Source organism: Abramis brama (genome assembly GCF_963993115.1).
Source record: "Abramis brama genome assembly, chromosome: 6".
Classification (NCBI taxonomy): domain Eukaryota; kingdom Metazoa; phylum Chordata; class Actinopteri; order Cypriniformes; family Leuciscidae; genus Abramis; species Abramis brama.
In genome coordinates, this window is record NC_139968.1 from 17,799,508 (window position 1) to 17,813,919 (window position 14,412).

General features: G+C 36.2%; 1 protein-coding gene across 1 annotated transcript in view; it reads left to right on the forward strand.

Annotated features, from left to right (window-relative positions):
* LOC311084999 (complement factor H-like) overlaps positions 1-14,412 on the forward strand; it is a 176,517-nt gene that overhangs the window by 17,072 nt on the left and 145,033 nt on the right. The window contains 3 exon segments of the mRNA XM_084117373.1: positions 2,414-2,590; positions 2,670-2,846; positions 2,927-3,103. Of these exon segments, the coding sequence (XP_083973499.1) occupies positions 2,414-2,590; positions 2,670-2,846; positions 2,927-3,103 (531 nt within the window).

Genomic DNA, 14,412 nt, shown 5'->3' on the forward strand with positions numbered 1-14,412 from the left:
ACTCTTAAGCCCACTGTATGATGGCATTTCTGCAGAAAGACATCAGTCATCCCTAAAAACAAAGTGATTATGATTAATATTAATAATATATTTAACAAATGCAAATCTCATAATTTATATTATTTAATAATTATCATTATTAATTACTCATAATAAATGCAAAGCATCCACATCTACAGAAAGGCCTACAGAAGAGTCTGCACACACAGAGGAGACATAGGCCTACAGGTGGGCAGTGTATAGCCAACTTTTCCTTTTTATTTGTTGCATGAGGCATGTGTCTAATATCTCTTGTTGCAGGCACTTGACCACTGGCTTTTCTTTACAAAGAACAATTGAAATAAAACTCAAGGAACTAAGCATATTTATCTTTTATTAAACATTTAATGAAAAGTTTTTTTTTTTTTTTTGGCAATGTTGTGTAATATGGCACATGCACCAATGTCCCAGGCCCTGTCAGGTGTGCAACCCTCAGACTTTCCAGACACTGAAATCTTCCCTTTAGTTAGCCAAAGTTAATTTCATTGTGTGCCCTTGTCCTGGCTAGAGCTGCATTGTAACTGGTTTGGGTCAGGGAATGGGGTCATAAAACACCTGTCTGCAGGAACATGTCATAATCACCTATGAAAAAATGCAGTTCTGTTAGGATCAGCATAAGTGTATGTAATACAGTGAGCTTGATATTTAATTGTGGAACTTTTCTTACCACTTTCAAATAATGTGCATAAATGTGAATCTCTGAAAATTCTTAAGTCATGCACAGATCCTGTCCATTTTGCTTTCACATTTGTGATATGGAAGATTTTAGTCAACTGCCTTTTTTTATTTGATAGCCTATAATATTAATAATCTGGAATATTAAGAATCCTAATAGTAGCCTAACTGGGCTGCACATTTACATTGTGAACCCCCTTTCTGTTCACATAATCCCCTTCATTGAGGCCTTGATGGCAGTCTGGTCTAGCCTATAGTCTATGGTACCAATCACGTTAGTGAAGCCTGAGTGACACATAGCCTACTGTAATTGGCATGGTCATGATTGCATGATCTTCATAAAAAATTATGCTAGCCTAAAAAAAAAGAAAACTGCTTTAAAAAAAACTGCTTTACAACATTGGGTCTTCAGTGGCTTGGAAATGCCACAAAAAACCTAAAACTGTTTTTTAAACCTAAAAGCGCCAGGAAAACTCCGAATGACACGACAGATAGCACTTTCCATCAAGTTCTCCGCATCTCCAATAGTGTAAAGGAAAGAGCCACTCGCAAATAATCTTAGGGCAATGCAAACAGTTTGTGCTGTAGTAGTTAAAGCCAGACTCCGACAAGTCGAAAATAAATGTGCGTTTCCAACAATTTAATAATGTAAACGACAATCTCACGAGTCATGAGAAAAAATATATATCTCAGAAAGTGCACTATCGCGCTGCGCTGGACTTCCCGCTGTCAGTGCTAGCCGTTTGTCTGCTGTTACTAGCCGTCACTTCACCTCAGCAATGTTAGCTGCTGAACTTGCCATCTCTGCAGTGTTTGTGCTTTTTTTCGGGATTATTATTTCATACAATTTAATACTTGGGTAACGTTACAAAGCCCACGTCTTTGGATTCCGTCGTTATCGTTCGAGAGAACAACCAGCGCCGTATTTCAGTTGTTTTCCTCTGTGAACATGCACTAATGGATGTCTGACAATTTCGTTGCTTTTTGGGGTTTTCAAATTTAAAACGTCAATAAATGCTCGTTCGTTCTGCTCCCATGGAACAGATGGATTATAATATGCTTATGTAAGTTACCGTCAGATGAAATCATGCAGGCGTCGGCGCTTTCTCCGTCCGTGCAATAAATGCACATGAATGAGCGCGGATTTTCTAGCGCATTTATTTGCACTTCAAAGGCAATATATCTATGGTTTAACGGTTAAACCATAACCCATTTGAGAGACGGCCAACATCAGAATTTAAAATGGACTGAATAAGCTCTCTACGAACTTGAGCGATGCCGCGCTGACGGACCATGAAAGAGTGACGGACATGTATGCACATAAATCACTGTCATACACAAACACTCTCGAAGTAATACACAGTCTCACTTGTAGCCATGTCTTTTAACTATTATAATATTTCGAAGGGCAAAAATAGGAACGTTTAATTGGCTTTACATCATCAGCTAACTCGATCACGTCGAGCTAGGTGATTTCAGATAGCCAGGCTCCTCAGCTCCACTCACGCCCCGCCTGTTTGTCTATTTTCTGTTATCCGGGAGTGATGCAAGGCCAAGATGGCGACGGCCGGCTCCGCCCACTCTAGGCTTCAAAAATGCTCTTCAGAAACCTACGGGTGACGTCACGGACACTACGTCCATATTTTTTTTACAGTCTATGCTTCTTACCCTTATTTCTACATAATTATGTCTTGTACAGAAGTAACTTGTGAGCTTAAGTCAACCACATTCAGAGTAAAAAAGATCATTTTCAGAGCTGGAGAAAGTGTGGAGATCACCTGTGCTGAAAAATACTGGATCTTTCAAACAAAAGAAACCATCAAATCATTTACATGTCAAGAGAATGGGCAGTGGGATTATGAGCCTGTTTGTGCGGGTAAGATTATAGAGAAACACTTCTGCATTTGTTGCTGAACTTAATGCATGATATTAAAATAATGTAAATCTTGTTTCAGAAATTAGATGTGAAGTTCCATATGACCATACTGGTATGTATAGGCCAGGATATTACTTCTCGGGAGATAAGATATTGGGAGCAAAAATATTTTACTATTGCACGGATAGATATGAAAAAACAGCAGCAGAGGCCACATGCACACGAGACGGATGGACACCAAAACCACTGTGTCGAGGTATGGGCTGATATTAAATCTTACAATTTGTGCATACATTATGAATTCAAATTAGAATGATGGATATTTTTGTTTTACAGTAAAAATGTGTGCAACACCAAACATCCCAAATGCAGAGATTGTGGGAGATCAGAGAACACACTACAACATCAATTCAAGAATACAATATAAATGTCGTCCTGGGTTTGAACCAGAGCAGCCTGTACAAATCACCTGCAATTCCCAGACTGAATGGACAGGCATACGACAATGCACTGGTATGATTTTTGTATCATTAATGATTATTATTATTCTCATTATTATAATAGAAATTATCAGAATTTAGATTTTACTTCATTCTGATTGGATGATTCTCCAAATTAAATGTAATCCCCAAGCAGGCAAAAGTATCAGAGACAGACAGACAAAGGCATTAAACCAATAGAACATGTAATGCACATTATTAATATGAGAATTTGTGGTCATTTTTCTAAAATGCTTTAAAATGACTTTCTGTATTGAAGAGATCTGGGTTGGATTTTTCTTTATAATGTATTATAACTATAGATCTAAATTAGACTTGCTGTTGCTAAGTTATTCTGGGTGGTTGCTAGGACATTGGTTCTTGGTCAAGAGAGGCAAGAGAGAGAGTCAAGTTACATACCAAAGTTGAGCATTTACTTTAATACGAGCAATTGTGATGCTTGCAAACACTGCTAATGCAACTCGACTAGTAGGCATGTGACCTTACTGCCTACACAATTAGGGAATAGGATGTGCCATTCTCCATTTGATAAGCAGTTGATAAGTTCCTTCCACTCTAAGGCATATTTTGGAATTCCGCCTGAATTTAACACACCCAAGTTTAAATATTCACCGTACACACATACAATGTAGGAAATTGTAGGAAAAAACTGGTGTCATTGTACAGAAAACCCTTCAAATCAGATTACTAAATCAGATTGCAAAACTTAATAAATAGCATTGTATGAGTTTAAAATATTACGATAAACATAAGAAAATATAGGCCCTTATTTTTTTATATTTTTTTTAGAATCCTGTCTTTGAAAGTCTGTGATTCAGGTACTGTTTGCTCTGGGGACTTAAATTGTTTGATTCCACTAGGTGCCAGTATCCACCAGAAAAAAATGTATCTATCAAATTCTGAGCAAGAGTTATTCACATGTAACCGAAGGGAGCATTTTTAGCGCCTATATGTGTCCTTTGGAGTTTTCAAATACTCAAATGCAAAAAAAGTTTTTACAAAGGACATTACCCCAAAAATCCTACTTTTAATATATGCTAAAGTACTTTACTTGATTATTGATGGATTTTCTTCATTTTCATTCAGGTTTAATCTTTGTATCTGAGAAACATAATATGCAAAATGGCATAAAGGAATGAGACCAAGTAACATTGTTTGTGTTTTGTGAATAAAAGCACAAACATTTGTTTTCCTTTCAGGAGACACTAATAACTTACAAAACAGTCTTGTAGATGTTATATGGTCTATTAAAACAGACCAGTTGTACAAACTGAAAACATAAATAGAATTATGAGGGAGGGGGTCTCAGGCCCATCTCTTGGATGTGTCTCAGCTGTAACGATAAGTAAATCGTTTTTATTACACACAAACTGGTTGTTTGCATGGTTTTATATATACATATGCATCAAAATTAGCCAAATTACATCATTTTATTAAAGTCTGATTTTATTCAAATACTGAATGTGCAACACTTAGGTAATTTTGGTTTTATATTCGCACATTCGGACTTCTGCGTTTAAGATCTTTCTCAATTATATGTGAAATAAAGCAAATGTTTGCAAATTCGAAGCAGCTACATGATATTGACAACAAAGATTGTCAACTACTAAATTTTTCACAATCGATCAAAATGGGCAAGTATAGTTTTAATGGCATACTTACTTGCGAATGTCCACTGAATGTCCAATGTATAAGGATAGGGATAGGGACCGTCAAAAAAGTCATCGTCTAATTTTTTTCATTGTGTGCAAACAGACAACTACATTTTAGCCAACTACAGATGTACCAGCAAATATCTCTCACATTATCTGTTCTAGTGCTATAGAATGTCCTTTAGCAACAATAAAAACGGCATTACAATGATGGTGTTTAAAAAGGTGTTTAGGAAATAATAAAGAATGAACATGTACATGAACTGTAATTTGGTAAAAATCCAGACTGTAGAAAGTGGAAAATCATGTGTAATCTCCTGAACATATAGTTAATCGCTTCATTTTACCACTGTTTATATTTATTTATTTGAATATGGAAGTAAAACAATGCCAAATGTTCTTGAAACAAAAAAGCCTGTTGAATTGCACTACTTGTAAAAATATGCATTGCATTAACCATGCTTGCATTTTAATGCATTGTATTTTTAGGGTATGCATTTTTATGGGCTGAAATTCAGCATGGTTGAATATTTAAGCTGTGAATATTTCAATTCAAAACATTTCAAACACATTTTCATTATTAAAAATTACATAATCCATATTCACCTTTTATATTTCACTTCCAAAATATTCAAACTGTTTAAAAATCAATTTCCAGTCCATTTTATTTCGCTTTGCAAATTCGCTTCCTCAAATTCAGTGGTTCAGATTTGACAGAAAATACTACGTTGACATCCAGAAACTGCAGGAAAAGCAGTAGATTACCGAGCATACTCTCCATCTGCTGTTAGTCGATCTCACCAGCAGGGGATGCAAAAGCGCGTGTTGTTGACGAAGACCAGCAACAGTTAGAGCAAGCCATTCATTCATAAAACTCATTTACAGCAATGTAAGTGTATTTGTGATTATTATGACGGCTGTTTTATGTTAAATTCAGTGTCTTCACGGTTACTTTTCCTGTGTAGCCTACATGCATCTTTCTCTACCGTGAACGAGATTATAATGTTAGGATACAACTCCCTCCTCAATTCCTCCTCTCCTCGTGGTTGTTCAATGTTCCGGAGTCTATGGGGAGAACGCGTTAACATCTCGCAAGATAATCTATCCTATTGCAGGACTTTGTAATATCGCGAGATCTTTTGTTACTACATCTTAAGTTGGCAGCACAGTTTTGGCAATTACATCCAACTCAGACATAAATGGTGACCGGATATATTTCTGTTTTACATGTATATGCATACATTCCATAAAAAAATAACAACGAATACATCAGGTACAACAGGTTGAAATAATGACTAAAATGCAGTGGCTTTGCAATCACTTAACCACACTGGGCACTTTGTGATTATAATTTATTTAAACAAGATAAACAAATCATGTATTTCATAAAGATAATTCCTGTTTTTTTTCTGTCTTGCTTGACTAGACGTGTAAAAGACGTCAGTGGACGTCTATTCACAGCCTTGACTAGACGTGTAAAGGACGTCAGTGGACGTCTTCACAACCTCTTAAAAACTACTTGGGCAATTAAATTAATTATTGCAGTATTAACCATGCAAGGATTAAGCACAGCTTTTGCATATTTCACAAGGATTTCATAGAGGGTCATGATGGACTATAAATGCACGTGTAAAAGACGTCGCCAGGTGACGTCCTCTCACCCAATACACTATATATTGAACTACACGTAGTTAAAAGTCAAAATAACAATTATACATGCAACCCCAGAGAACTGTAGACATGTACAAATGTATCTGAATGCATTTTTAGGAAATGTTCTGTGTTAAATATTTTTACTGATTTATGCCGTCCTACCGCGACTATTTTTGGCCAGGGACGCGACGTTGTCGTTGGACCAATGTTTGCTGGGAATAGACTGCATAGCCTACATTTTGCAATCTCCACTGCTCTAGGGGAACATGAGGCAGATTAATAGGAAGTCCTTTCACAGCCTTAATGTTCAGGTAGGCATACATGTGAGATGAATCTTTTAATTAATAGTAACATTAACAGATAGAACAATGATCTACTAAACATTTCATCTGAACGTATGATCACAAGTTTGGATGCCAATTGGCCTGGCTCCAGTGCATGACTCACAAATTTTCCATGAGTCTGTGTTGTGTCAGCGCTTTGAGGAAAGCAAATTAAATTTGTTACAGTACAAAACACTGTTAATTTGAATTGGGACAGCAAAACCTGAAAAATCACTGAAAAATAATTATTCCTTATCATGTACAGCAATTAGAGCATGTAACAAGATCAAGATCGTAAAAGGGACTTTTGGATGCAAACAGAGGATCAGAAATCGAATTCATAATTGTGCACAAGTTTTATTAACTAAATCACAAACATAACTAAACTAAACAAACATACATACATACATACATACGTTCATCCATACATACACTCACCTAAAGGATTATTAGGAACACCTGTTCAATTTCTCATTAATGCAATTATCTAATCAACCAATCACATGGCAGTTGCTTGAATGCATTTAGGGGTGTGGTCCTGGTCAAGACAATCTCCTGAACTCCAAACTGAATGTCAGAATGGGAAAGAAAGGTGATTTAAGCAATTTTGAACGTGGCATGGTTGTTGGTGCCAGACGGGCCGGTCTGAGTATTTCACAATCTGCTCAGTTACTGGGATTTTCACGCACAACCATTTCTAGGGTTTACAAAGAATGCTGTGAAAAGGGAAAAACATCCAGTATGCGGCAGTCCTGTGGGGGAAAATGCCTTGTTGATGCTAGAGGTTAGAGGAGAATGGGCCGACTGATTCAAGCTGATAGCAACTTTGACTGAAATAACCACTCGTTACAACCGAGGTATGCGGCAAAGCATTTGTGAAGCCACAACACGCACAACCTTGAGGCGGATGGGCTACAACAGCAGAAGACCCCACCGGGTACCACTCATCTCCACTACAAATAGGAAAAAGAGGCTACAATTTGCACGAGCTCACCAAAATTGGACAGTTGAAGACTGGAAAAATGTTGCCTGGTCTGATGAGTCTCGATTGCTGTTGAGACATTCAGATGGTAGAGTCAGAATTTGGCGTAAACAGAATGAGAACATGGATCCATCATGCCTTGTTCCCACTGTGCAGGCTGGTGGTGGTGGTGTAATGGTGTGGGGGATGTTTTCTTGGCAGACTTTAGGCCCCTTAGTGCCAATTGGGCATCGTTTAAATGCCACGGCCTACCTGAGCATTGTTTCTGACCATGTCCATCCCTTTATGACCACCATGTACCCATCCTCTGATGGCTACTTCTACTTTTCTTCTTGGTTGGATTTAAGAAAGGCAGTCTGACTCGGCCTGCAGAGGCCTGCAGGGCCCAGTAACTCAGTAACCCGCCCGGTTTGTCAAAACACTACACACAATTAGCACAACACTACACCAAAGTAGCACAACACCTCAGATCATTTGCAAAATATAACACTTTTGTCAAAACTATATATGTCTTATAAAAACCTTATTTTGTTGTCATAACACAAACATCATATGGTCTGACTCTGTTTGAATCAGTTAAACACTCCTGTGCTCAACCTAAAACACTTTTAGCATTTACACAGATGAACACCACATGACACCAATTGTGCATACTAATGAAAATATTTATTTCTTTTCATGTACTCAAGTCAGCCAATACTGAAAATTTCAACAAAACATTCATAACAAAACATTTTCCAGTTTCCATACAGTATTACTGAACATACCATTGTACTGTACGCCTACAGTAATACAGTAACATAAATTACATATCCAGTTCAGTACAAAATAAAATAAAACAAAAAACTAAACATCTCTCCGCCTAGCTGGATCTGGCCACAGGCCTTGTCAACATCACAGGCTATATTTTCATTTGCAAGGCAACGTGGGAAGAATCTTGTTGAGTGACGAATCCACCCTTGTATGGATGCTGGTTCAATTTGATCACATGCTTCCTACAAAGCAACATTGTCCCAGATGACAAAGTATTGCATTTGGTCCCTTTGGTTTGCTGCTGTGATAATATTGTGCAATCTGTCTAAAAATGTAAGAATGAGTTCAGTGTTGTAAGGACCCAAGCTGGCATGGCAGTGGGGGACCCCATTCTGTGTAATGGCAGCACAAAGGGTAATGTTACCCCCACGATGCCCTGGTACATTGACAATAGCCCTGTGGCCAATGACGTTTCTTCCCCTTCTTCGCACTGTTGTCACTGCTGTACTCTCAGTCCAGCCTCCCTCAGTGTTGGTCCGTGGTTTATTACATGGTCCACAATTGTAACGAATTTCGTTACACAGAATTGGTTGTCTTCTTCTTGTGCATGTCCTACCCCTCCTCCAGGTCTTCCTCTCCCTCTCCCTCTCCCTCCACCCTGTTCTCTCCGGATTCCCCCTCTCATCCGCACTCTCCCTCTTCCTCTGACACTGTACTTTTTTGTTGAAGACAGGTGAACTTACCTGTTGCCTTTTTATAGTGCTAAAACCTGATTGGTGTGTCTACAATTAAGCACCAGTGTGTGTGCGTACCTGGTGGCTGTGTTTAACCAATTGGTTCATGGGTGTGTTCATTTGAAAGGCTTTGCTTTGAAATTGCAAGGAAATTACATCATGATAAATTTCTGTGTCAAATGCATACAAGTGTGTTTAGTGTTTTGCAAATCACTGTGTGTAATGTTTTGCAAAAAGTGTGAAGCTGACAATGTGCTTACAGTTGTGCAAATCTAGCCTTGTGTTTTGCTCCTTGAGTGTAAGGTTTTGCTAATTGTGGGAAAGTTTTAATTTTAGTGTGTAAGCAATTGAAAAAAACTGTAAATGAACGCAGGAGAGTCTGTTCTGATATCTGTGGCAGAGTTAGTTACATTTTAGCATTCCTAAGAGTCATAAAACCATCCTATCTGAACCATCCTATCTGATGGTAACGAAATTCGTTACAATTGCGGCCATGGCAACCAGGGTAACTGAGATCTTCTTGCTCTGTTTGGGGGCTGGGACACAGATTCCCCGAGTGAGTTCTAAATATCAGTTGTTAAACTATAACAAATATTCGTGTCTGACTTGTCTCAGTCGTTACATTCGTATATAAGGAAATATATTTTATTTGCATAAGGTAAGGTTCACATGTTTAGTTTAGTTTTATTAGTGGTGTTTGCAAGCATCACTATTGCTCATGTTAAAGTAAATGCTCAACTTTGATACGTTTTGATATGTCTTGTTTCATCGGCACATCGTCTCTCTTGATTTGGGCCAAGAAGATGTCCTAGCAACCACCCAGAATAACCTAGCAACAGCATAGCTACGCACTAGCACTGTGGCGATGAGCTTTACATGCATAACCGCAACTTCAGACACAAATTTAGATTTGGCTATAATATATTATAGAAATATCCACAGATCTCTTCAATACAGAAAGGCATTTTTAAAACATTTTAGAAGACCCCAAATTCTCATTTTAATAATGTTCATTAAATAAAATCATGTTCTATGGTCGAAGGCCATAAAAAGGCATGTGGCTGATATTGAGATTTATTAATGTAATTTGTCAATTTTTGTGGTGATCTAAAAATAAAAAAATAACTTTTCTTTGCCTTCAGGGAAATGTGAGCGACCACCACAAGTAGACTTTGCAGATACAACAGAAGAGACAAAACCTGAATACAGTTCAGGGGAGAGAGTTGAATACGTCTGCTTTTATACATACACACTGGTTCAGCGTCACCCCTACTCCAAATACATGACCTGTGAACAAGGCGAATGGAGAGGGAATATTAAGTGTTTGAGTAAGTATGAACACACTAAACCATATACAACAAAGACATGTAAGGCTTTTCTAACTGTATTTAATTTTGTAAGTTTGATGTAATCTTGTAGTTGTTCTGGTTCTGATGAATCAATGAATGTATATTGTAACAGTGACAGTGAGATGTTGTTTGTTTCAGAGCCTTGTTCAGTGACGGTGGAGGAAATGGATAAAAGAGGAATACAGTGGCGATGGGGTCCACGGGAAAAGATATTCTCACCAGATGGGGATAGAATCGAGTTTGCATGTCAGAGGGGCAAACATTTAATAGGCAGTATCCCCCTAATACAATCCTGTAATGATGGAGAGATGAATTTGCCTGAGTGTATGTGACAAGGAGAATAAAACATCACTGATGCATCAGCTGTACTACTAATTAAAAAAAAATGAACATAAAAAAATGAAAATAAATCCTTTTTCCCAATTCAGTTTCTCTGTTTTGAATTCTTGCAATTAAAACTAAATGATAAAAGCAACATGTTTAAATGTGCATGGAAATGACATCAACTGATTTACAGTTTGTTTGTTTTTTCAATTGCTCACATCCTTTTGTCCAATCTTTACTCACATTTTCAAAACTCTAAACACAATTAGCACAACATTGTTTTCACAAAATATACAGTCAATTAACACATTTCTAAAATGCTTAAATTTTCTTTTCACAAAAGCTTACCCAATAACAAAATCATGGATCTTTCTGGTCTTATTTACAAATGATTAAACACCGTATGACAGAAATGAAGGCATTATGTACTAAACCTTAAATATAGTATAAAGCTTCTACTTCTGCAACAACAGAAGCTCAAATGTACTGGAAAAATATAAAAATATTAAAACAACTGATAAGCATTTTTAGGTACTGTAGATCACTAAAATACTGAAAATCCAATCTCAGTTGGAGGCATAGTCAGGTGTTGAAGTTCTTTTCATTAACTGGACATACACAGTAAAAAGGGGACTGTTTTTTTTTTTTTTTTACAGTTACAATTTTTTCTATCCTTTTAACAATTTCCCTAAACTCTTAACACAACATCCGTCTGTGTAGGATATACAATTAACACATTTCTTGTTGCTTTTACACAAAATGCACACAGTTACAGTTTTTTTCAATCGCTAACAAGCGCTTACCCATACTTCAGATACTTTTTCTAAACTCTTAACACAGATTCACACCTACAAAACACAATTGGCCAAATGGTTAATTGTCTTCTCAATAACACATTTTGTTAAATATATACTAACTCTTCATTTCAAAACATAACACATTTTTCTCTGCACACACTAACTTTACCAAAACACTGGAAATCTGACTCAAAATGAAATTATTCTGTCAAAGAATAACACTTGTTTTCACTTCACAAGGTACATGCACTCAATCAAAGTACACCAGGTTTCAAAATACTGGCTATTGTTGACATTACAAAAACTGCATAGACTTTTATGTTTCAGTTTTACAGGTATTTGCATGCAAAACGTGCAATTCACCGTTTTACACTAAATTTCTTGCTTGGGAACTGTATGTCCACATGTACAGTACTGTTCACATTCATAAGCATTCCAGTAAAAAGCAAATCAGTTTTTATTCCTTTACTGTTTACTACAGGAGGTACAGTAGAAACACGGTTTGATAGAACAGAAAAAGTTTTACAGTATTGCTTACAGTGAACAAAATATCCATGAAACACACAAGAGCATTCTGAACAAAACAAAAAACACACAAAATTACTGTATCTAATCTCTGCGATCTTCAGGGTTAGGCCACATGTTTTCATCAAGATCACATCTGATATCATCCAAGGCGATGCACCTGGGATAAAACTGCTTGGTATGTCGGATCCACCCTTGGAGCCAGCATCCATGGCTTCAAGGAGGGACATCTGGTCATGTGGCTGATGGTCATAAACCTTCCACCTCCACATTACATTTCGTCCAGGTCGACGCCTTTTGGCCAGATTGAATCCTGCCTCATCTATGTATATGAATTCATGAGGGGCCTGGTTGGCCTCCAATTCCATAACTCTCAAAACAAAGTTTATGTAAATCATGTCATTACTGTATACTATACTGTACTGTGTAGGTTACCTACTTGCAAAGTGCAAAGCTTATAGAACTGGACATTGAATTGAATATACAGTACACTATACCTGGACATATTGTCGTTGTAGCTCCTTGACTCTCTCACTGATATATTGTTTTTGAACTGATATCATTGCAGAAGCAGAGGTTTTTATAAACTTTCATATTGTAAAATATTAGTACAATTTGAAATAACTGATTTCTGTTTAAAAATATGTATGTCATGTAATAAATTGTGTAAAATGTAATTTATTCCTGTGATGAAAAGCTGAATTTTCAGCATCATTACTCCAGGAAGATGCATATGGACTCGAAAAGCTTGTTTCTTCATGACATTGTTCAAAAGCAACACATTTTGCTAGCAATCAAAATCACATTTTGCTAAAATCATGAAATTTACAAAAATGGTAAAAGTTTCATGTAAATGGTAAATAAATATATGCAGTCCATACTGTATCTAAGGTTTGGAATACTGTTTTTGCTATTGTGGGATGTTGTGTGTTAACATTTGTAAATACTACAAAAACAATCCATAATTTTGTTGGGAGGTATAGCTTGTCTGTTAAGAAAATTTAAGCATTATGGAAATGTGTTCACTGACTGCATATTGTGTGAAAACTACAAGAAATGTGTGAATGGTATGGCCACAAAAGACCGATGCTGTGCTAATTGTGTTTAGAGTTTTGAAAATGTGAACACTGGTTGGACAAACGCTTGTTAGCGACTGAAAAAAACTGTAATATTTATTAATAAAGATACAAAATATAGTTTTGGGTATAGGATCTATGCTACTTAATAAAGATTAGTTATACTTATTTCGAATACTGTGAATTACCGCTTTTAAATCAATAACACAATTTTGGAGAAAGCCAGAATCCCCAGTTTTAAATTATTGTTTAGATTTAGTTTTTAAAGTATACTATGGAGAGGATTGCATGAAATTAAGAGCAAAAGTATTCATTTTGAAAAGATATGGGCAACTCTAAAATCAAAGAATATTCTATAAAATAAAGGAATACATATCACATTAATTATATTAATACATTTTTATATAACCCTCTCCCCTTTTAATTATAATTATTTATTATTTTATTTATTTACTTATTTAATATTATTATTATTCAATATTTAAAAAATATTACTTGACTTATTAGGGGTTATGTGTCATTTGATAAAAATATGTGAATGTTTAATTTTGTATTAATATATATATATATATATATATATATATCAAAATTCATATAAAATATAATTGAACACATTTGTAGATCTATATCATTTATCATTGTAGACTTAATTAAGTTGATGTTCTGTATACTGTATATTTATTTTTGGACTGATAGTTGTTAATAAAGTCAAATAATGATATGCGAGAGAGTCAGTGGTAATATCATTGTGTTCCTGTAGGTCAGTGTTAGAGGAACGGTGTAACAACTCAGGCTTAGCCTAAAAGTTAGCCTGCCCTGGACCAGGTTAGTTTCTCAGCATAAGTTGCCAGAGTAACTGAGTTTGAGCTATCTTAAGTTTGCTTTATGAAACAGAATCCACCAACAATAAGTCTGACTAACCAAAATAAGCCTGGCTTGAATTCTAATCTTGTTTCATGGAACAGCCCAAAGTTTTTCCCAAAGCACTTTAGCGCAGCATTGAGTTTAGCTTTTGAAAGGGAACAAGTTGCTTAAGTTTCAGTTGTTCACGATTGTTAATAAACTATAACTGATTCAGTTGGCCCAAAGAAACAAAGACACATTCCTCAAAACATTTAAACATTTCACTTGTTTTCACACACATTCCTCTTTTC